The 24,509-nt window shown below is 40.1% G+C and overlaps 1 protein-coding gene across 1 annotated transcript in view; it reads left to right on the plus strand.

The window, feature by feature from the left end:
- Window positions 1–24,509, plus strand: part of ACSM1 (acyl-CoA synthetase medium-chain family member 1) — a 57,955-nt gene that overhangs the window by 13,659 nt on the left and 19,787 nt on the right. The window contains 3 exon segments of the mRNA XM_011931873.1: window positions 3,209–3,349; window positions 4,289–4,448; window positions 14,035–14,114. Coding sequence (XP_011787263.1) covers window positions 3,209–3,349; window positions 4,289–4,448; window positions 14,035–14,114 — 381 coding nt within the window.

Below are 24,509 nucleotides of genomic sequence, written 5' to 3' on the forward strand. Positions count from 1 at the left end.
TTTTTCTTTTCTGAAATTTTTTAACATAGTTCCCAATGGGGTGGCCTTACTTTGTGCCTGACCCATGTTGTCCCAAGACAAAATACCATGCTCACACCACACACACTCACCACGAAACAAAGAACGGGTAAAGAGAGCACACACACACTTTTATCATTTATACCAAACCAAAATCAGAATATCACGAAATTCAAAATCTGAGTACCAAGAAATTTAAGCCAAGTCAAAACCAAAACCAAAGTATCCAGCAATTCAAGTCAAGTCAAAACCAGAACAAAAGTGCCAATCCAGGCACACCATGGGTAATCAGGCCACGCTTCCACTCAAATGGAGTGGGGCAAGTTCCAAAGACAAGTCTTACCAAGTCAAGCCAAGTCAAAACCAGAAAAAAAGTGCCAATCCAGGCACACACCGTGGGTAATGAGGCCATGCTTCCACTCAGATGGAGTGCAGCAAGTTCCAAAGACTAGTCTTACCAAGTTTCAGATGTCGGGACTCTAAGTGCCAGTTCCTTCCCGGTGTTCAGCCACTGTGTTAATCCTCCGCGGGGACCTGCTACGCGCTGCTCTGGTGAGGCGTTCCACTGCGACAATTGCCTACCCAGGAGTGCCCTTCGGATCTCGTGACTCAGGCTGACCGGAGTCCCCCACAGGAATGCGCCACAGGGCAGGCCTAAGCCACCTAAGGGGCTGCCTGGGCCATCCATCAGCTACCTCGCTTCCCGGTCAGGGAACCAAGAAATGTAGCAGGACGAGCCACAGACAAAACCTCTCAGACACTGAGTTGTAGAAGGAAGGGCTCTATTCAGCTGGGAGCATCATCAAGCTACTGCCTTAAAATCTGAGCTCCCTGAGTGCACAATTTCTGTCCCTTTTAAGGGCTCACAGCGCTAAAGATTTCACGTGAAAGGGTCATGATTGATTTGAGCAAGCAGGGGGTATGTGACAGGGGCTACAAGCACCGGCGGTCAGAGTAAAACAGAGCAGGACAGGGAGTTTCACAATGTTCTTCTACACAATGTCAGGAACATCGGTTTCTAAGTCATGAGTTGATTTTTAACTACTGGGGTTAGACCAGGCAGACCCGGGCCTGGTTCTGGGCCTGGCACCGGGCTGCCTGTCTTTAGCTTTACTTCCTTGTTTCTTTCTTAAAACAGGTACTAAGCATAAAACAATATAAAACAATATGAGAGGGTCTCTTTCTTTCCTCATCTAGACAGATAAACTCAAGTTGTAAAACATGTTTTTCCTTGAAAAGTAAATGATGTAATGCATATCTTAATTGAATAACTGTCTTTGCTTCTCACTTCTGTAATACACTTCCCCCTGCACGGATCTCTCCCTCCCCACCCCCCACAAAATGCTTAAAGGGGCTCAGTCCTTTGGATGTTAATCTGATTGGGCTGGTGCACCTAAATAATAAATATATCCTCCTCAACCCCATCCGTCCCTCTGATTCCTAAATTATCCCAAAACATTTCTGGTGGCCCACATGGGGATTGGAGATAACAGATTTACCGTCTCCTTTGCCTGTGGGACTAGGGCCCTGGGGCCGGGGGAGACCCGGCATCCAAGGCACACCATGGGGGAGCTTCACCCAGTTGGAGACTGGCTCTCCCTGCATCCGGGGCCCTGCCCGGCAGCGCAACGGAACCGGAGATGGGGCTGCAGGATGATACCAGAACTTCAGGAACGGTGGTAAGGAGAAAGGGCCCAAGGCAGGAAAGCCCATCCGATAGGGATAAAGGGGAGCTTGATCACCTCCCAGGGACTGACCACCAAAGCAACCCAGAGTGGCTGGGGGTGACAGGAGTGGCCTGCCAATTTGGATGAACCTCATATCCCCCCAACAAAGTGAGAGTGGCTCACTGGTGGAGAAAATGGGCCGATAGAGCGGCAAGTGCAGCAAGGAAGAGCTTGCTGGCAGGATGGCAAGAGTGGCTTGCCACCCCGACTGGGAGTGTGTGGGTGTGTATGGACCTACCCAGGACACTAGAGAGGCTCATTTCATCTGATGAAGAGTCCTGGGGTAGGAATGGTGTGTGTATGTGTGTGCATGTGGGAACCTAATGAGGCTCACCCTGGACATAACAGAGGCTTGTTTTGTCTGATGGGAAGTCCTGAGGCAGGAGAGGTGTGTGAAAGTGTGTGAAAGAGCTGGTCTCAGGAGAGGCCAACGTGGGGAGTGATGTGGAGAGGCACAGATCCCTTAGCGCAGGCTGTGTGCTCCGAGGCAAGTGTGGGGGAAATCAGACCTAGGATGTTGCATGCAGCTGATAGGATGAGCTTCACAGCTGTAGTAGGCTGTGACAGGGAAAGGCACGTTCCTGGTTAAGCAGTGTCTGAAACTCCTGTAATAGGACGCTGTCTGGTAAAAGTGTGCCTCAGGGGAGGAAACAGGAGGAAAAGCATCGAAACCAACTCCTTTGGAGTGCATGAAAAAGAATTTTTAAGAAGGATTTAAAGGTGATTATGGGATGAAACTAGATGTTCAAAAGTTAAGGACATGAATTAGAATAGCCCTCTTTTAGTGTTGGATGGCCAGGCGAAGGCACTATAGATAAATTGGCTATGTGTTCTAAGGTAGGTAGTGACTAGCGTTGGAGGACAGCCAGGAACTATAAGTGCCCACCACCATGCCCAGCTAAATGTATTTTTTTTACTCTCACCCTTTCTCTCTTTCTCTTCCCCATCCCTCATCACCAAGGTCACAGAGTTTAGTTTTAAAAAACAAGCTTAGCACTCTGGTTAAGGGCACAGACTAGGGTGCAGACTGAGTTTGAATCCTGGCTCTGCCACTTGCTAGCTGTATATTACCAAGTAAATTACCTAACCTCTCTAAGTCTCAGTTTCCTTACCCGCAAAATGGACATGATTAGAGTAGTACTCACCTGCTAGGGTTGCTCTGAGTACTGAATGACTCATATTTATAAATCACTGAGAGTATTGCCTGGAACATAGCAAGTGCTATTTAAATGTTCATTAAATTACTTAAAGTTTCGTTGTATTTTACCAGGTTTTCAAATAAAAAAATGCTGTCCAAATCACCCATCAAGTCAGTGTGATGCCTAACACCGCGAAAGCCAGTTTTCCTCTAGTGTTGCAAACTCCCAGTTTCCTGTCCATGCCTTATGTTTCTTTTGCTTCCCCAGAAGATGAAGAAACAGCAATAATGACTTTTTTTCCTTTTGTCTTGAACCCCTTTGCAGATCAGCATCCCCAGAACACACCTGTATTAAGTCAAAGACCGTGGACCCAATGGTCATCTTCTTCACCAGTGGGACCACAGGCTTCCCGAAGATGGCAAAACACTGTCATGGGTTGGCCTTACAAGCCTCCTTCCCTACAAGGTAGGAAAGAGGGCACCGACATAGAGGCTGGATCCCAGATGTGGGATAAGTGTGTGTGTGTGTGTGTGTGTGTCTTGCGAAAGGAGCTGAAAGTAGAAGTGACTCCATCCTCCTTTTCCCTTTCACTCTCTTTGGTTCAGACCTCTCAGGGTCTGAGAGGTGAAGGCTGGGAGTCCTAAATGTTTGCTGACAGAGGTCTCAGAGCGACAAAGGAGGCACATTTAGGTTCTATCAGAGCATCTTCATAGGAGGTGTGAGGAAATGTGGGTAGAGACAGCACACATTCCACAAGCCACACACATGACAAACCTGACAGGGCTTGCAGATCTTGTAGTAAATTTTGGACTTTACTAGGAAAACAATGGGAAGATACTGAAGGTTTTTTAGGGAGGAGGAGATCTGATCAAATCTGTATTTTGATAAGATCACCATGGCTACAGGATGAAGGATGGATTGGAGAAAGTCAGAATAGAGTTAGGGAAGAGCAGTTAAAGGCTCCTAGCCTAAACCAGGTGCAAGCTAGTAGGGCATGGACCAGGTGCTGGAGATATGATGGAAATTAACACAGTTGAGATTTCAGGAAGTAGAGTGGACCAGATCTGCTGGCTAAACATGGGAGATGGGAGGAGGTCAAGGACGATGCCAAAGTTTGGGGCTTGGACAACTTCATGGACAGGGATGACATGTCTGGATACAGAGAACACTGGAGGAGAATCAGTTCAAGAGAGGTAGTATGATTGAACCAGTTTCAGTTGTACGTAATCAGGAAATATTTAGCAGTACACCTTTGAGACCTGGCTTGAGGGTGGTATGGAGCCCCACACAAATCACATGAACTGAGAGTGAGAGGGGTGGATTCATAGCTAAAAACCAGAGTGCATAGCCCTTCATTGCATCGGCCATGATCACACAGCTGAAGCCACTGCATTTTGGAGTTAGCAGGAAAATACGGAGCCTGAAGATATCTGATGTCTCCTGGTGCCTGTCAGACCCAGGATGGATTCTGGCTACCATGGGGACCCTGGTGGAGCCATGGACAGCGGGGTGTACAGCCTTTATCCACCATCTGCCACAGTTTGACACCAAGGTCATCATACAGGTAAGAAGACTCAACTTCCACTATCAGCAAAATTCCAGAAAAAATCCATGTTTCCAGGCCAAAAGCTGGACCTTGCTAAAAATATATATATATATATTTTATTAAGCAAAGAAGCCTATGAACCTAAGATGATCCTGTGCCTGGGCTTCTCAAAGTGTGAAGCACTGAATCTGAGTCACTATACCCAAGTGACATCAAATCGTGACCTTGAAGAAAATGCATATTACCGGGCCATCCTCCAGACCTGTAGATCAGCCTTTGTGGACTTGGGACCCAGGATGTGCATTATGAAAAATTAAAGCAAGCACAACAAGTCCAAGTCTCCAAGATCCTGGACCATGATGCTGCCAGGGACAAGCAGCTGGGGTGTGTGTGTGTGTGTTCTTACTCAATATGATGAAATGTTTAAAAACAGACCTTGGAATATGACAGATCTAGTTTCTTATCCCACCTTTGACATTAACTAGCAGGTTACATACCACTGTGAGCATCAGTTTCCTTATCTGCAAAACAGGACTTTTAATAATTACTACCTCATTGGTTGAACTAGTTTACAGTCCCACCAACAGTGTAAAAATGTTCCTATTTCTCCGCATCCTCTCCAGCACCTGTTGTTTCCTGACTTTTTAATGATCGCCATTCTAACTGGTGTGAGATGGTATCTCATTGTGGTTTTGATTTGCATTTCTCTGATGGCCAGTGACGACGAGCATTTTTTCATGTGTCTATTGGCTGCATACATGTCTTCTTTTGAGAAGTGTCTGTTAATATCCTGGCGATTCCTCAAGGATCTAGAACTAGAAATACCATTTGACCCAGCCATCCCATTACTGGGTATATACCCAAAGGATTATAAATCATGTCGCTATAAAGACACATGCACATGTATGTTTATTGCAGCACTATTCACAATAACACAGACATGGAACCAACCCAAATGTCCGTCAATGATATACTGGATTAAGAAATGTGGCACATATACACCATGGAATACTATGCATCCATAAAAAAGGATGAGTTCATGTCCTTTATAGGGACATAGATGAAGCTGGAAACCATCATTCTGAGCAAACTATTGCAAGGACAGAAAACCAAACACCACATGTTCTCACTCATAGGTGGGAATTGAACAGTGAAAACACTTGGACACAGGAAGGGGAACGTCACACACTGGGGCCTGTCATGGGGTGGGGGGAGCGGTGAGGGATAGCATTAGGAGATATACCTAATGTAAATGACCAGTTAATGGGTGCAGCACACCAACATGGCACATGTATACATGTGTAACAAACCTGCACGTTGTGCACATGTACCCTAGAACTTAAAGTATAATTTTTTAAAAAGTAAATAAATTAAATAACAAAAAATGATTACTACCTCATAAAATCTTAGGTAATATTAATGAGATGATAGAGGCAATATGTGTAAAGTACTTAACCCTGACAACAGCACATAGAAACCACTCTATCAGTGGGAGATGCTGCTGCTATTTTTAAGATGAGTACATCATGATGACAATTCAAGTCACCTGCATGAACTCCTTCTCTGTATGTCCCTTCACCCCAAAATTGTCCTTATGTCTCCGCTCACATCCTTGCTTTCCCTCTCAGAGGCAGACCTTGCCCTCCACCTCTCAAAATCCACCCGTTCTGCACAACCACTGCAGAGTTCTATCTCCTGGCCTTGGAGAAATAGCATTTCTTTATTAATCTTTAATCTACTACTCATTTTCTCCTGTATTTTCAGTCTCTCACTTTTTGCTAGTTTTACACCCTCAGTCCATAAACATATTCAGTGTACTTATCCTAAAATTTCTCCCTTTGAACCTGCTATACACTGGGTCAACCCATCTTTTACACCTTAATACCAAACTTCACCAAAGAACGTTCTCCATTTGCTGCAGCCACCTCTGCTTCACCTAGCCTGCTCCTGAATACTGCAGTCCTCCCCAATGGTCTGCCCTTACTGTTCCTCTTCTTTCTAAGCAATTTCCTTCACCTCCATTTTCCTCAGCAAGCACATCAATGCAGGTGGCTGTCAGGACTGTACCTAGGGTCTAGTCTCCCCGGTTCAAGCTGATTCTCTCAGGCTAGCAAAACATTTCCAACCTGCTAGTTGGTAAAGACCATCTGATCATTCCTCCAGAACGTCAAACTGCACTTCCCATATCTCATTCCCTGCCTCTATATCAATGCCTCCTCCTGTGTCACCATCATTATTTTCTGTACCACATTCTGCACTTGAGACTTAAAGCACCACAAACAAGACTGACCACCCTTCCTACCCTCAAGCCTAATTCTCCTGCTACTATAGAGTGTCTCAAAAGGTCTTTTATGTATTTTAAACCTTAGTAAATGCTTAAAGTTTAAAATGCTACAAATTTACCAAAAAAGCATTTGCATTACTATTTCCCACTTACTATTTTTATGAATTACTCATAATAATTTTAAATTTATATATTGTATTAGTCCATCTTATTGAAGACTAAGACAAAAAGTTTTTTAAATTTTTTATTCAGAGGGTGCATGTGCAGATTCACTACATTAGTATATTGCATGATTCTGAGGTTTGGAGTAAGAATATTCTCATGACTCAGGTAGTGCATATAGTACCCAATAAGTTTTTCAGCCCATGACCCCCTCCCTCTCCCTCCCTTCTCATAGTGCCTATTGTTATCTCCAGCATCTATTGTTTCCAACTTTATGTCCATGTGTACTCAATGTTCAGCTCCCACTTATAAGTGAGAAAAAGTGATGTTTGGTTTTTTACTCCTGCATAAATTTACTTAGGATAACAGCCTCCAGCTTCATCCATGTTGCTACCAAGGACATGATGTCATTCTTCTTTACGGCTGCACAGTATTCCATGGTGCATATGTAGCACATTTTCTTTATACCAATCCACCATTGATGGGCACATAGGTCAGTTCAATGTCTTTGCTATTGTGAATACCACTGCCAATAACATATGAGCCTATGTGTCTTTTTGGTAGAACCATTTATTTTCCTTTGGATATATACCCAGTAATGGGATTGCTGGGTCAAATGGTAGTTCTAAGTTTGTTGAGGAATTTTCAAATTACTTTCCACAGTGCCTAAACTAATTTGCATTTCTATCAATAGTATATCAGCATTCCATTTTCTCCAAAGCCTCACCACCATTTATTTTTGACCTCTTAATAATCACCATTCTAATAGGTGTGAGATAGTATCTCACTATGGTTTTAATTTGCATTTATCTGATTAATGACGTTGAGCATTTCTTCATATGTTTGTTGGATGCTTGCATGTCTTCTTTTGAGAAGTGTCTGTTTATGTCCTTTGCCCATTTTTTAAATTGGATTATTTGGGTTTTACTTGTTGATTTATGTTCTTTGAAGATTCTAGATATTAGTTCTAATTAGACATTTTGTGTTAGAATCTACAAAGAACTTAAATTCTTTGTAGAATCTGGATATTTGATTCTGGATATTGTCAGATGCATAGTTTGAAAATATTTTCTCCCACTCTGTAAGCTATTTACTCTCTTGATAGTTTCTTTTGCTGTGCTGAAGCTCTTTAGTTTAATTGGGTCCCACTTGTTAATTTTTGATTTTGGTGCAATTGCTTCTGGGGACTTAGCCATAAATTCTTTGCCAAAGCTAATATCCAGAAGAGTATTTCCTAGATTTTCTTCTAGGATATTTACAGTGTAAGGTTTTATATTTAAATCCTTACTCCATCTTGAGTTGATTTTTGTATATGGTGAAAGGTAGGAGCCAAGGTTTATTCTGCTACATATGTCTAGCCAGTTTTCCCAGCACCATTTATTGAATAGGAAGTCCTTTCTCCTTTGCTTATTTTTGTTCACTTTATTGAAGACCACATGACTAAGAGCTGTGAGTTCTTTATTGTGTTCCATTGGTCTATGTGTCTGTTTTTGTACCAGTAATGCTGCTTTGGTTATTGTAGCCTTATGGTATAGTTTGAAGTTGGGCAACATGATGCCTCTGGCTTTGTTCTTTTCACCATTCAAGCTCTTTTTGGTTCTATATGAGTTTTAGAGTCATTTTTTTCTAATTCTGTGAAAACTACATTGGTATTTTAATAAGGATAACATTGAATCTGTAAATTGCTTTAGGCAATATGGTCATGTTAACAATATTGGTTTTTCCAATATATGAGCATGAAATATTTTTCCATTTATCTGTGTCATCTCTGCTTTCTTTCAGCAGTGTTTTGTAGTTCTCCTTGTAGCCATCTTTCACCTCCTTGGTTAGATGTATTCTTAGGTATTTCATTTTTAGTGGTTGTTGTAAATCGGATTGCATTCTCGATTTGGCTGTCAGCTAGAACATTGTTGGTGTATGGAAATGCTAATTTTTGTACATTGATTTTATATCCTGGAACTTTACTGAAGTTGTTCATCAGTTCCAGGAGCCTTCTGGTAGTTTTTAGGGTTTTTTATGTATATAATCATATCGTCAGCAAAAAGAGATAGTTGGACTTTTTTTCTATTTGAGTATCTTTTATTTCTTTCTCTTGCCTAATTGCTTTGGCTAGGACTTCCAATTCTTTGTTGAATAGGAGTGGTGAGAGTGGGCATCCTACTCTTTTTCCAGTTCTCAAGGGGAATGATTCCAGCTTTTGCCTGGTCAGTGTGATGTTGGCTGTGGGCTTGTCATAGATGGCTATTATGTAGCGGTATGTTCCTTCAATGCCTCATTTATTGAGGGGTTTTATCATGAAGAGATATTGGATTTTTTGAAAGTTTTTTCTGCACCTACTAAGAGGATCATATGACTTTTGTTTTTACTTCTGTTTATGAGGTGAATCATATTTATTGATCTGCATATGTTGACATATGTTGACCCAACCTTGCATCCTAGGAATAAAGCCTACTTGATCATGGTGAATTAACTTTTTGATATGCTGCAGGATTCAGTTTACTAGTATTTTGTTGAGGATTTTTGCATTTATGTTCATCAGGAATATTGACTTGGAGTTTTCTTTTGTCATTGTATGTCTGCCAGATTTTGGTTCCACAATGATTCTGGCTTCATAGAATGAGTTAGAGAGGAGCCCCTTCTCCTCAATCTTTTGGATTAGTTGTGGAGGGATTGGTACCAGTTCTTTGTATATCTGTTAGAATTCAGCTGTGAATGTATCTTGTCCAGGGTTTTGGGGAGTTAGTAGTTATTGATTCAATTTCAGAACTTGTTATTTGTCTGTTCAGGTTTTCACTTTCTTTCTGGTTCAATCTCGAGAGGTTGTGTGTTTCCAAGAATTTATCCGTTTCCTGTAGATTTTCTAATTTATGTGCATCGATGTGTTCATAATAGTCTATTAAGATCTTTTATATTTCTGTGGGACCATTTATAGCATCATCTATGTCATTTCTGATTGGGCTTATTTTGATCTTCTCATTTTTTTTCTTTGTTAATCTAGCTATTGTCTATCAATATTGTTTATTCTTTTGAAAAACAAGCTCTCAGTTTCATTGATATTTTGTATAAACTTTTGCATCTTAATTTCAATCAGTTCTTTAATTCTAATTATTTATTTTCTTCTGATAGCTTTGGTGTTTGTTGGTTGTTCTTTTTTTCCCTAGTTCCTCTAGGAGTGATATTAGATTCTTAATTTGAGATATCTCTAACTTCTTAATGAAGGCATTTAGTGCTATAAACTTTCCTCATAACATTGCTTCAGGTGCGTCTCAAAGATTTTGGTAGATGGTATCTCTATTTTCATTTTCATTAATTTCAGATACTTTTTTGATTTCTTGTTCGCCCAAGAGTTATTTAGGAAAAAATTGTTTAATTTCCATGTTTTTGTATAGTTTTCAGTGATCTTCTTGGCATTGATTTCTGTTTTTATTGCACTGTGGTCTAAGAATGTACTTGGTATGATTTTGATTTTTGTAATTTATTGAGACTTGCTTTATAACTGAACATGCAGTGAATTTTAGAATATGTTCCATGTGGGAACAAGAAGAATGTATATTCTGTGGTTGTTAGATAAATTATTCTGTAGATGTCTATTACGTCCAATTGGTCAAATGTTGAGTTTAAGTTCATAATTTCTTTGTTAGTTTTCTGCCTCAATCATGTGTCTAACATTTTCAGTGTGTTGTTGAAGTCCCCCACTATTTTTGTTTGGCAAAGCCTTTTTTTTTTTTTTTTGAGACAGGGTCTCGCTCTGTCACCCAGGCTGGAGTGCTGTGGCCAGATCTCAGCTCACTGCAAGCTCCGTCTCCCGGGTTCACGCCATTCTCCTGCCTTAGCCTCCCGAGTAGCTGGGACTACAGGTGCCTGCCACCTCACCCGGCTAGTTTTTTGTATTTTTTTAGTAGAGACAGGGTTTCACCATGTTAGCCAGGATGGTCTCAATCTCCTGACCTCGTGATCCGCCTGTCTCGGCCTCCCAAAGTGCTGGGACTACAGGCTTGAGCCATCGCACCCAGCCGGCAAAGTCTTTTTATAGGTCAAGAAGAACTCATCTTATGAATCTAGGTGTTCCAATGTTTGGTGTGCATATATTCAGGATAGTTAAGTCTTCTTGTTGAATTGAACCCTTTATCATTATATAATGCCCTCCTTTGTCCTTCCTAATCATTGCTGGCTTAAAGTCTGTTTTATCTGATATAAGAATAATGACTTCTGCTCTTTTGTGTTTTTCATTTGCATGGCAGGTATTTCTCCATTTCTTTGCTTTGAGCCTGTGGATGTCATTACATGTGAGATGGGCCTCTTGAAGACAGAAGACAGTTGGGTCTTTTATTTTTATCCATCTTGCCACTCTGACTTTTAAAGGGAGCATTTAGACCAAAAATAAATAAGTAAATACTATTCAAATTAGTAAAATAATTAGAATTAAAGAACTGATTGAAATTAAGATGCAAAAGTTTATACAAAATATCAATGAAACTGAGAGCTTGTTTTTCAAAAGAATAAACAATATTGGTAGACAATAGCTAGATTAACAAAAAAAAAAAATGAGAAGATCAAAATAAGCCCAATCAGAAATGACATAGATGATGCTATAAATGGTCCCACAGAAATATAAAAGATCTTAATAGACTATTATGAACACATCGATGCACATAAATTAGAAAATCTACAGGAAATGGATAAATTCTTGGAAACACACAACCTCTCGAGATTGAACCAGAAAGAAAGTGAAAACCTGAACAGACAAATAACAAGTTCTGAAATTGAATCAATAACTACTAACTCCCCAAAACCCTGGACAAGATACATTCACAGCTGAATTCTAACAGATATACAAAGAACTGGTACCAATCCCTCCATAACTAATCCAAAAGATTGAGGAGAAGGGGCTCAATGTTTTATTCCTTCTATTTCCTCTCTGCCCACCCCTGTCAACTTAGTCCTTCTTGCCAAATCTATTGCAAGAGTCTCCTGCTGTCTGTTCCACACCCCTACTGAAAGCTGCAAAGCACCAAGAGGAGTCATAGATTATGACTTACATGATAATAGCCAGAGCCCACATTTGGTGAACACCTACTTAGTGCCAAGTTCTGGGAAAGGCCCCAGACACCTATGATGTCTAATTCTTGCCTACTAAGCAGAGCTCCCTTGGCTGCCAGTAACAGAAGCCTACTTCAAAGTAGCTTAGCGGAAAAAGAAATACATGGAAGGGGGAATTAGAATAGTTCATTATTCTGTAGAAGAGCAATATGAGCTTGATAAAGATCTAAAACAGAAACTAGAAAGATACTAGGAATCAAGGCAGCTTCAGTGTCTCCTCTGCTTTTCTCTATAGGTTTGCTTCCTTCTTTCTGTCTGTAGAACTACTTTTGCTACTTTAGATGCATAGAGTCAAACCTAGCAATCACAGCATTTCAGGGCTGACATTCCCCCTTCCCAGATAACCAGTCCAGGTCAACTAGAGGCTGAGTGGTCTGAATGTTGGGGTGATCAGACCCAACATGAGGCTGTGGGGGCTACAAAGTCCAGTAGAGTCAAAGGAATGAGAAAAGACAAGAGTGCATAAGGTGGGTCCAGGGGGCCAACACTGATATGGAGGCTGTGAAGGCCAAGCTCTGGGAGCCCACACTATTTACTGGTGATCAAACAAAGAAGCAGGTGGTGAGGACATGTGGATGTGGTGGTAAAGAGGTGAGGATGTGAGGACGTGGGGGTAGAAAGGTAGCAGTGCATCAAGCGTAACTGTGACAGTTTAGCATTTTCTTTGATGCATATGTAACATGCTCTGCTACCTGGGATAATGGAGAACATGTTTACAAGCCTGGGAGAGCAACCAACAAATCTGTGCATGAGGGGTTTTATGCCCTGAGCCCTGGATTCCATCCAAGCTACAAGGGGTTTTATGCCCTGGGCTTAGATTATGGTGCAGCAGGGCAGCCTTCCACCCTTTGACACAGAGCTTGGTGTTCCAAAGGCCATGAGGGGGTTTAGGCCCTGGACCCAGCACATGTTCCAAGACTCTTTTACGTCATGACAGACAAGCCAGCCCTGCCTCAGCTCTTCTACCAACACAGCCTAAGGCAATTGTCTGTTACCAAGTCACCAATCCAACTCTCTGTGCCTGGAGTGAGGTTACTGACACAGACATTGCTGGCATGGGCTTGAGACCTTCACAGACATGGAAAGACACCTGTTGGGGTAGGAGCAGTGGACCAAGGGTGAGAGTAGGACAAAAATTTTAAAAGCATGTGTAAATGTGAGATATTAAAGAGGTAGAGTCTAGAGATGGAAAGCTGATTGGGTCTATGAAGAGGTACTGGAAGTAGAGCCAGATTTGTCCACAAATGACAATTATATTTAATCATGATTCTACATGGAATATATGGACATTCCTATTTTACAGATAAGGAAATAGAATTATGGACAAATTAAGGAAGAGGATTTAAATTAAGACACCCAAACCCACTTTCTCTTCTCTTTACTGTTCTTCACTCTCTTAGTGTATCTCCATGCTGATCTGAAACTTGAAAAGAGAATACATCCAACTAATTAATCATGAATACCAAACATTTTGTAGTCTAAATAACCTGACTCCAACTTACCTTATCTTCCTAAATTTAATTATTGCTCCTCTCCAGTGGATCTAAATAAATCATATTATTTGACTTGACTTAAATGTTTCTTTAGCTCCCGAGACCCTATTTCTTGTTTCATCTATCTCCAAGATAGTCCCTGTTTCTCTGCCTGTAGATACCATATGTATTTGCTAATGTCCTGACTAAATTCCACTTCTTCCATCAAGCCCCCTGGGACACACGACTAGGAGTATTTCCCTCTCCTGTGTTCTTATAGAACTTTTGTACTTCAAATATTTCTTACGACATCTACCAACTTCTGCCTTATCATTCAAGTCCTGTTTTATCCTATTAGCACCTACTCACCATAGGAGTTGGAATATTATCTCACTTTTTGTATTTCCTCAACAGTACCTGATGCATACCATGTATGAAATCCATGCTCAATATATGTGTATTTAAATGATTAAGAAATTAATAAATGGGCTCTTCTAGAGGGAAGGTCAGAGCTAGACTGCTAATAATTGGCTGTTAGTTTAATCTTCACTGTAAAAATAAAATTTCTTCTCTCTTCCCTTTCCAGGCATTGTTGAAATACCCCATCAACCAGTTTTTTGGGGCACCATCTATATTTCGAATGATTCTGCGGCAAGATTTCACCAGGTATGGTAGAAGTGGCTTGTAACAACATCTTTGCGTAGGATTTTAAGTAATCTGGTAGGTTATGGTCTGTTTTTCCTCTGGTTCTTTGAGGAGTGTGTGTGTGTGTTTGTGTTAAGTATTGGTGGTGATAATGATCGAAAGTTAATCAGTTAAAGCAGATCCAGAGATCCAAAGGAAACTCTGTGAGCCTTGCATGATTGTGGGTTGATTCCTTTTTAAATATTTGAATTGTGAAATAACATTATACAGAAAATGCATAAGACAGAAATTTACAGATTAATTATTAAAAAGAAAATACCTGTGTAACCACTCACCCAAGTCAAAAAAACATAACATTGCCAGCACCTCAGAGACTTCCATCTCCCTTAAAGGAAGCAACTATCTTGACTTTTGTGTTGTTAATTCCTTACTTGCCTTTATAATTTTACCTCCTAAGGAACTATCCCTAACCAAAATTTTATTTTACATGTGTTTGAACTTCACACATGTAATGCTACATTATTACATAATAATTATGCTTCTAAGATGTGTCCCTGTTGTTGCATATTACTGTAGTTTATCTTCATTTTGTGTAGCATCCTATTTTATGAAAATACCACAATTTCTTATACCAGTCCTACTATTAATGGATATTTCTGTAGTTTTCACTTTGAGGCTATTGATGATTAATGCTGCATAGAATCCTAGGACACGCACCCTGGGGTGTCCTAGGGTTTATTTGATCATGCATTTCTGTAGAGTTTTTCAAGGAAAGGAATTGCGGGTCACACTGATACAACACAATACCACACGATCTTCCAAATCAATTTATGCTTCCTTATATAAGCAGGGCAGGAGAATTTCCATTGTTCCACGTTCTTGCCAACATTTGGTTTTGTAAGACTTATTAATTTTTGCCAGGCTGTTGGGTGCGTGGTGTTATCTTAATACAACTTTATTTTTCATCTTCCTATGTTTGAGAGTTAATTTTAAGCTAAACCAAAATACACTCTTTGAAACTTATGGGAATTTATGTATCTTTTAGGGACTCTGAAATTGAAATGGATATTCAAATATCAGAGCTAACATGTTTTAGACATAAAAGTTAAAATATCAGAGTTTAATGATTGCCCTTACAGAGCTAACTCTGAATTATAATTTGATTTTACTCATGAAGCTTCAGTCTGGCTGTATTCTGTTTCCATCTGTGTTTCAAAGCTCATATGACAACCAAGTTTTCCGACATTCCTCAGATGATGGCCTTGGTCCATACTCGGTACACATCTTATCAGGGCATAACTAATGACTCCATCTGAGACTCTGCCCACTTTGTGTACTTTGGTCCTCTGATTTGATGGCAATAGTTTTAAATATTAGCGTTTTGGATAATGGGGGGAAGACATGGAGTTTAAGGGACGAGATGGAGTCAGGCTTAGGGTTCAGTCTTTTTTTAAAAAAATCCCAGATCAGATCTATGTTCTGAGCTATCATGATCCGGGTCTTTAATTGTGCCTTTCCCTTTTGCTGTATCTTGCATAACATTTACAAGAAAATGTCTATCATAAAGAGAGTGAAGATTTGGGCATCCAAGGTTATAGGTGGCATCAGAGAGCAGTAAACAGATCAATCAGCCAGAATAAACACTGCATGAATCATCATATTCTTTGATCAGACTCACAATGTGGTTACCTTACTTATTAAGAGTTATTTGAACCCTATGATAAATCTTATTTGGAAATTGGGGACCAACATTAAATCAGAATTTAATAAATTGAATATCTTTTCTGGTCAATGTGTTTCCATAGATAAAGCATCCTGAGGAGGGTGTAAATTAAATGCAAGAAACATCTGTCCCTTGGTATCTAAATTGTTATAGACTTGTTAACAGTAGACGAATCTATTTTTCCCACCGCTTTTGAATTGGACCATATATTGGTATCTGGGAGAGAAAAGATTTTGTCACAGGAGAAGTCAATTCTGCACTGTCATTTTTTCCTTGGCAGGACTGCCCATGGCTGAGGACCTTAGGAGTCAAAAGACTTATAGCCAATTAATTGTTCTAGGCCAGATAGGAATGGATGTGGACGGGCATTCCTTACTTCTTAAAATTATTTTAAGTTAAAAAAAAAGTTAGGCGTGGTGGTTGACACCTGTAATCCCAGCACTTTGGGAGGCCAAGGTGGGTGGATCACTTGAGGTCGGGAGTTCAAGACCAGCCTGGCCAACATGGTGAAACCCTTTCTCTACCAAAAGTACAAAAATTAGCTGAGCATGGGGTGGGCTCCTGTAATCCCAGCTACTCAGGAGGCTGAGGCAGGAGAATTTCTTGAACCCAGGAGGCAGAGGTTGCAGTGAGCCGAGATCGTGCCACTGCACTCCAGCCTGGGTGAAAAGAGAGAGACTCTTGTCTGAAAAAACAAACAAATGAACAAAAAACCCAACAATAGAACCAAAAGACAAAGTTACAAGACTGGCTTCTTTTTAACTTTTATGTGTTAAGTTACTGTAAGCTTGGTTTCTGTTACAGACTTATAGCAATTAGCTATTCAAAATATAAGCATTGTTCTGAAAAATAATTTAAAATATGTATATATGTATAGACATATTTATCTTCACAACTTATGACTGGCAGTATTATACCTAGGAGGGTTTGTTACAAGGTACTTTATCCTGTTAGTAAATATATATATATTTAAATTTTACAGTAAGCAGAAAAGTTTTGTGGTTGGGATGTATGCAAAAGTGACACATAATAGTTTAGAAGACAACTAAATTTGTTTTACCAGCTGTTTAGGCATTTTTTTTGTACCCTCTTCTTGATTTGGAGGGTTTGGTCTTGTCCTAATTTTAGCCCTCAAAGCTGGCCCTTATAATCTTACATTCCCACCTCTTCCATGATAGTTCCTGGGCCCAGAGGAAGGCAACTTGTATAATTTTGGAAGCAGAGCATTAGCAGTGAAATAGATCCAGGCCCAATGGGATGTCAAATGAGAGAGATTCATATGGTCTTCAGAATACCATGATATTGGCTTCCTTGAAGCAAATAAGGAGAGATAAATAACGTTTATAGTTTGACAGTTACGAGAGTTACTATCCTTCATTATAAAGCAACTCTTAAATGTTTCTTAACCAAAAAGAAACTTACATTTTTTTGAGAATTGACATCTTTGTGTTTATAAAATGTTAACAAATGCATATTTTGTGCTTCTAGTATTTTAACTTTTTAGTCACCCAAATTTTCAGTTTAGGGGGTTGGGGGGGGCAAAACCCGAGGGTTAAAACATGACTTTAAGATTTTTAAATTACTGGAGAGTTTTGAGATGAAATTCACCAAATTAAATTTTTAGCACAGATTATCAAGGTTATGTAAATTAAAAGGGCATCTGAGCTAGCTTTTGCCAATCTGATAGGCACTTACATTTTTAAAGTTAGTCGATTAGAACTCTTTCATGTAGTTTTGAAGTGAAATATCACTTCCACATGACACATACAAATATGGAGATATAACAGGCATGCAGAATAAAAGACATGCTCAAAAGTTACTTTTTTTGCCTGTTTTCAAAAACAATTTTTCTCCCTTACTTTACGTAACTAGTAAAAGTTAGAGGAGCCAACAAAAGGTGAAAGAGAGAGCCATCCTTCAAGGCCTTTTCAAAAGAGAAAGAATAGCACTTTTAAGATATCAATCTGAAGAATGTTAAAGAAACAATTAAAAATCTAAAAACTTCTTACATTAAAAATAAGTCAGCCAGGCACGGTGACTCACACCTGTAATCCCAGCACTTTGGGAGGCTGAGGTGGGCAGATCACAAGGTCAGGAGTTCGAGACCAGCCTGGCCAATATGGTGAAACTCTGTCTCTACTAAAAATAGAAAAATTAGCCAGGGGTGGTGGTGCACACCTATAGTCCCAGCTACTCAGAAGGCTGAGGCAGGAGAATTGCTAGAACCCAGGAGGTGGAGGCTGCAGTGAGCTGAGATCATGCCACTGCACTTCAACCTGGGTGACAGAGTGAGACTCCGTCTCAAAAAAAAAAAAAAAAGTCAATATTTCTAATAAAGTCTTGTTCTAACCAATTACTTAGTTTTGTACTAGTGCATTTTTTAAAATATTAAAGACCCATCTCTAGAAAGATTATTATGATTATTTTTAGTTATAGACAACTGAATTACATAACTCCTTTAAAAATTTATTTTATTAATGTTATTATGACTTACATAGTTCATTCACAAGTGTTCAGACTGTTTTATATTAAATACCCCTCTTTCTTGTACAATCCCATCATTTTTATTTTGGACAAAAATTTACCACACAAGATTCTTTCTTATATAAAATATCTTTTCTTTAAGCCTTTTTAAATTTTTTTGTCAAAAATACCTGTTTATTTTTATAACTTTCTTTATATCGCCCTTATTACCTGGTTTACCTTGTTTCATATATAACCCTTAAATAAGGTTTGAATTAGACAAAGATATTTTACTTTTAATAAAAACATTAAAAAATTCTTAAATTGGAAATTATCCAGATACTTAATATCAAATAATAACCTTAGATCCTAAATTATGACAAGTTTGTTTACCAGCATTTATTCCATTACATTTACCTGATTAATTTAGTAGTTTACCTAGATTATTTGCAAAAAAGTGAGGGCCAATATTTTTAAAGTTATTTTACTATTAACCATTTTTATAGCTGTGAATTTCAGGCATTTACTTAAGTAATAAAACTTATGGTTACTTTTAAGAATATTTATACCAATAACTCAGTATTTAGCTATTTTCATTTAAAACAACAATATTTCATAAGCATATACAATCAAAGATCACTCTGTCTTGGGCTGGGTTTTATAGTTTATAACACAGCAAATCTTCTAATATTCTGCAGGAGTAAACACGAAACAACTTGATCAATAGGTGCAAACAAAATGCTAACAATTCTAAAGACATTGCTGATATTTGACCAATAATTTTAAAGCCAGCTAAATCTTTACTAAAATAAAATCTTATTTAAGTAAAGATTTTACTTAAGTCACATGAACTTGAAAAAGCATTTAACTAGTCTTTTTTTTTTTAGTATCTGATTTAAGCACTTTTTAAAAGCCAGTTAATCAGAGCTCTTCATATATGTGTGTGTGTATATATATTATGTTATTTTATTATGATTTTTTTTTTTTTTTTTTGAGACAGAATCTTGCTTAGTCAGCCAGGCTGGAGTGGCACAATCTCAGCTCACTGCAACCCCCATCTCCCGGGCTCAAGCAATTCTCCTGCCTCAGCCTCCCGAGTAGCTGGGATTACAGGCATGTGCCACCATGCCCGGATAATTTTTGTACTTTCAGTAGAGACGGGGTTTCACCACGTTGACCAGACTGGTCTCGAACTCCTGACCTCAGCCTCCCAAAGTGCTGAGATTACAGGCATGAGCCACTGGGCCCAGCCTCTTCATATATTTTAGTCGTGAAAATATTGTATACACACACATAAATATATGATATATTAGGCATGCTGGTAGAAGCACATTGTATAGACTCATAAAGACCTTTTTCTTTTTGCCATTTTAAAAAATCTTACCCTAGGCAGTTGTCAGCTAAATAGCCTTAAATTTGCATATTAAAGGCAACTCAGGTGAAATCAGATAGTAAAATTTACATCATAAGGCACAAAGAGAAAGTCTGGTATGCTAGAGGGAAACTAAAATGGATTCAATTGCCAGTTGAACATAAAATTATAGAAGCCTATGATAAAGGCCTTTAAATGCACACACACACATACACAGAGTTCCCATAGCTATTACTTCAGTACTTTAGCCATGGGATAAATATAACTTTGCCAGCTTGCAAAAAACAGTTAGATCCAAATGGTGGTTTTTATCTCAGTAGAAAAGTAACAGCAGATTTAAAGCAGGCAGAAAAGAAAATAGAACCTAGGTACTCTACAGTTTGCAGGTCGACCTTAGGAATCTTTTTCCTTAATGTAAATGTGCACAAAGACCATATTGCTTCTATTTTATATAAACTCTGGCAAGTAGAGGTGCCATAAAACCTACAGAGTGCCCAGAAAAGGATCATTCTCCTTGTTTTCTCCTTATTCTTAGATTTGTTTCTCACTTTTTTCTTTTTTTCTTGAAAGGAGGAACTGAGCTGTAGCCCTGGGTTTTCATGTGATGGATCAATGTGTGCTGCTTATGGGCAGGACCCCACAGTGTATCACCACTGAGTCATTCCCGCCCTCCCAGGTGTCTGGGTTTCTCTCTCCAGAGGTCTATGACCTCTGAGAGGGCTCAAAACCCTGGGTGATCAGCCTTTATATGCATTTCCTGGATGAGCAATTTTAAACTAATTTTTGTTGGGGATTTCCCTGTAGGGCTGCTGCACGTTGGGGAGGGTCAACACCCCAGACACTCCCACGAGGCCCTTGGTCACCCAGGGCACATTTTTGACTAAGAGGAGCAAATGCCCTTTCTCTTTGGAGCTGAAAAATTCAGTCTCTCATTTATCTATGAAAACAACAGTTCAGTTCCTTATGCAAATGCACACAGATGAACCACATCAAGATAAATTTTAGGAGAAAAAGCAAGAGAGACTTCCATGTAGAATGCAGCTCTGAACTAGAATAAGGATCCTGAAACAACAACTTCCTAGGAGAAAACCAACTCAAGAATAAATCAAGAACCATCACCCAAAGGGAGGTCTGGGGTTCAGGAGGACTTACCAGTTCCACCGGAGGAGAAGCTCAAAGTCAGGTAGGCTTCAGTGGGCCCTGCTGGTACCTTAGCTCTGAGTTTGGGCAACTCCTTCAGGGTCCTGAGTCTTCTCTGAGGCCCCACGTGTTTGGGCACCAAACTATTGTTGACAAAGAGTGAAACTCTGTAAAATATGTTTAGAGATTTATGCTGAGCTAAATGTGAGCAACCATGGCCTGTGACACAGCCCTCAGGAAGTCCTGAGAACATGTGTCCAACGTGGTCAGGGTGTAACTTGGTTTTATATATTTGAGAGATACATGAGACGTCAATCAAATACATGTAAAAAATACATTGATTTGGTTCAGAAAGGCAAGACAACTCAAAGTGGAAGCTTCCAGGCTATAGGTAAATTTAAACATTTTCTCACTGACAATTGATTCAGTTTATCTGAAGACCTGGGATCAAAGGAAATGTTCAGGTTAAGATAAAGGATTGTGGAGACCAAGTTTTATTGTGCAGAGGAATCTCTCAGATAGCAGACTTCAGAGAGAGAGAGAGCAGGTTGTAAAATGCTTCTTACTGGACTTAAAAGGGTACCTGGCTCTTAGTTGATTATCTCATATGGAAAGGAAAGAAGGAAAACAAAGGGGAAAGGGGATTCCCTATAGAATGTGGACTTTTCCCACAAGAGACTTTGCTGGGCAATTTCAAGATATGGCAGAGGTTCCGGGGTAAAATATTTTTACTTTCTTCCTTGTCTCATAATGCTATGCCAGAGTCAGATTGGAAAGTAAGTCATGATATAAAGGGTTAAATAAAACCCATCTGGTGAGAATTTATGGTTTGTAGGGCATGACTCCCCAGACCCTTTGGCCAAGGAATTTGGCCAAGATTAAAAACAAAAACAAACAAACAAAAAAAAAACAGAGCTTAGTCCTCACTACCAAAATTCTGTGAGGGCCATAGGCTCTTGGACCCCTAAAGTTTCACTATAAAATCACTGACATGAGCCAGATTGACTAACAGGAGAAAAATATTGCAAATTTATTTAACATGTATGCATGGGAGCCTTCAGAATGAAAACCCAGCTTCTCAATGATTTACAGAAATTTTTATACTGTAAACCAATACTAAGATAGGCCTCAATCAATTTAGAGGTTATTTTGCCATGGTTAAGGACATGTCTGTGACACAGCCTCAGGAGATCTTGAGAACATGTGCCCAAGGTGATTGGTTTACAGCTTGGTTTTATATGTTTTAGGGAAACATAGGACATCAGTTAATATACATAAGGTGTATGTTGGTTTGGTCCAGAAAGGTGGAACAACTCAAAGCAGGGGCTTCCAGGTCATAGAAGGATTTTCTGATTGGCAATTGGTTGAGTTTATCTAAAGACCTGGGATCAATACAAGAGAGGGTTAGGATAAGGGATTGTGGAGATAAAAGTTTTTATTATGCAGATGAAGCTTCCAGGTAGCAGGCTTCAGAGAGAATAAATTATCTTAAGGTCTCTGTTTTAATGTTAATGCTGGTTAGTTGTGCCTGAATTCCAAGGGGAGGAGGGTATAGTGAGGTACATCCAATCACCCATTTCCATCATGGCCTGACCTCCTGTCTCAGGTTAACTTTAGAATGCCATTGACTGAGAGGAGGGGTTCATTCAGTTGGCTGGGGGGTGCTTAAAATTTCAGTTTTGGTTTACAGTATCATCCTAAGGCTACAGAAAAGAATGCAGACTGAGAGCATGGCCAGAAACAGGTTATATTGGTAAATCAGGTTGAGTGGCAAGAAAGGTTAAGAGAGAGAGAAAAGAAGGACATTAGCTAGCAAAGCTGGCCTTGTTAGATACATGAAGACTCCTTCAGAGAGAATAGATGGTAAATGTTTCTTTTCAGACTTTTAAAGGTATCAGATTCTCAGTCTCTCCTGGATGTGAGAAAGGCATAGAAATGTTGGGGTTATCAGACCCAACACCAGGTGGTGGGGGCAACGAAGTCTGGCAGAGTCAAAGGATTGAGAAAAAGACAGTTTGAGAAGTAAAGTGGGACCAGGGGGCCATCGCAACTGTGGAGGCTGCAAAGGCCCTGAGCTCTGGGAGCCCATGCTATTTATTGGTAATCCAACAAAGAAACAGGTGGTGAGAATGAGGAGGTCAAAAGGGCAAGCACATGATCTACAGCTGTGATGGTTTAGCATTTATAAGGAATATGTTCTGCTACTTGAGATAATGGGAATACAATCAATCTAGGAGCCTAGGAAGGCTAGAAGCAAGGAGCCAGCAAGTCTAGACACATTCCAGAGGACATTATGTCAGACATGCAAGCCCTGCCTCAGCTTTCTTCCCAACACTCAGCTTTTTCCCAACATGCCCCCTTTCTCTTTTTTGAAAAGAGAAGGTGTAATTATTACTATCATTATTACTAGCGTAAAAGGTGAACTCTTTTAATTGAGCAAGGCAATTATAGGCTGTGAAGCCTTTAATTGCCAGTTGGTGATCCAGCTTCATTTTTCTTAGCCCTTATTCAAACTGGAGTTACTCTGGTTTGAATGCTTCCCACATATCTCCCCTTTCCCTTTTACAAGAGGACCCTTAATCCTAGGGGTTGCAGAAGGATAAAGGTCCATCTTCTGTAACTTCGTGCTGAATAGAGGTGATGATATTCCTGCCTAACTATTAGGGTCTCTTGTATTCAGGGTAGAAAGGAACTGAGTCAGAAAGCATTGGTCCATTAAGCATCCGTGACTCTGGTTGGTCTTCATTCCTTCTTCACATTCAGATTCAACTGGCTCATGGCTCATACTGGGGGAACCCAGTCCATGGTTGGGATCCATGGGTCCCTCCAGTCTCCCATTCCATGGTCGCACACATCTTGAGGGCATCCACATGGTTCATTCATCTACTGCAAAAACACAAGCATACCCTCACCCCCATGTTAGTAAATCTACTGAAACAGAAGCAAAAACTTTTGTGGCTATAGCTCGGAGGCCACTGATAATGAGAAACAGGCCCCTTGTAACAGAAGGCACAGGGAAAGCAAATCGAGGCTTTTCAAACCTGCAATTTGCACTGTACAGGTGGGTCCACTAGATGCTGTGGATTATGATAGATCTTCAGATGTTTGGTGGGCCCCCACACAGGCACCTGATTGTCACCTGGAGAGACACAAGCAAATTCTCTTCCCCATAAAATTATCTTTAGGCAGGGATCGGAGGAAGTAGATTCAGAGGTAAGGAGAATTTGGGGGCCTAATTGCTTCCTGATGTTTGATAGGTGTTCCCTCGGAAGTTAGGAATTCCCTTTCACTCCATATTGCTGTGTGGGCATAGAGGACTAGGTAAGCATACCTATATATGTATATATATTTACCCTTTTTGCTTCTCCTAATTCTAGTGTATAATGGCACCTGCTTTTGCTAGGATGTCTCTCCCTAACAAAGGAGTGGGGCCTTCAGGTATTATTAGAAAAGCACGTGAAAAGAGTAAAGTTCCCCAGTCACAACTTAGGGGCTGGGAGAAGTATCTAGTGACTTCCTGTCCTAGGACTCCTCGGATAGTGACAGATCTGGAGGACAGTTGTCTGGGACAGGAGGGTAAGACTGAGAAGGCTGCACCAGTGTCCAGGAAACAGTTAACCTCCTGGCCCTCAATGGTCAAACATACCTGGGGAGGGTGATGGCATGGGCTGGCGCTTGCCCCAGGCACCCTCAGTCCTGCTGCTGGATCATCTGGTCA

The sequence above is a fragment of the Colobus angolensis genome, unplaced genomic scaffold (assembly GCF_000951035.1).
Source record: "Colobus angolensis palliatus isolate OR3802 unplaced genomic scaffold, Cang.pa_1.0 Scaffold92, whole genome shotgun sequence".
NCBI lineage: Eukaryota > Metazoa > Chordata > Mammalia > Primates > Cercopithecidae > Colobus > Colobus angolensis.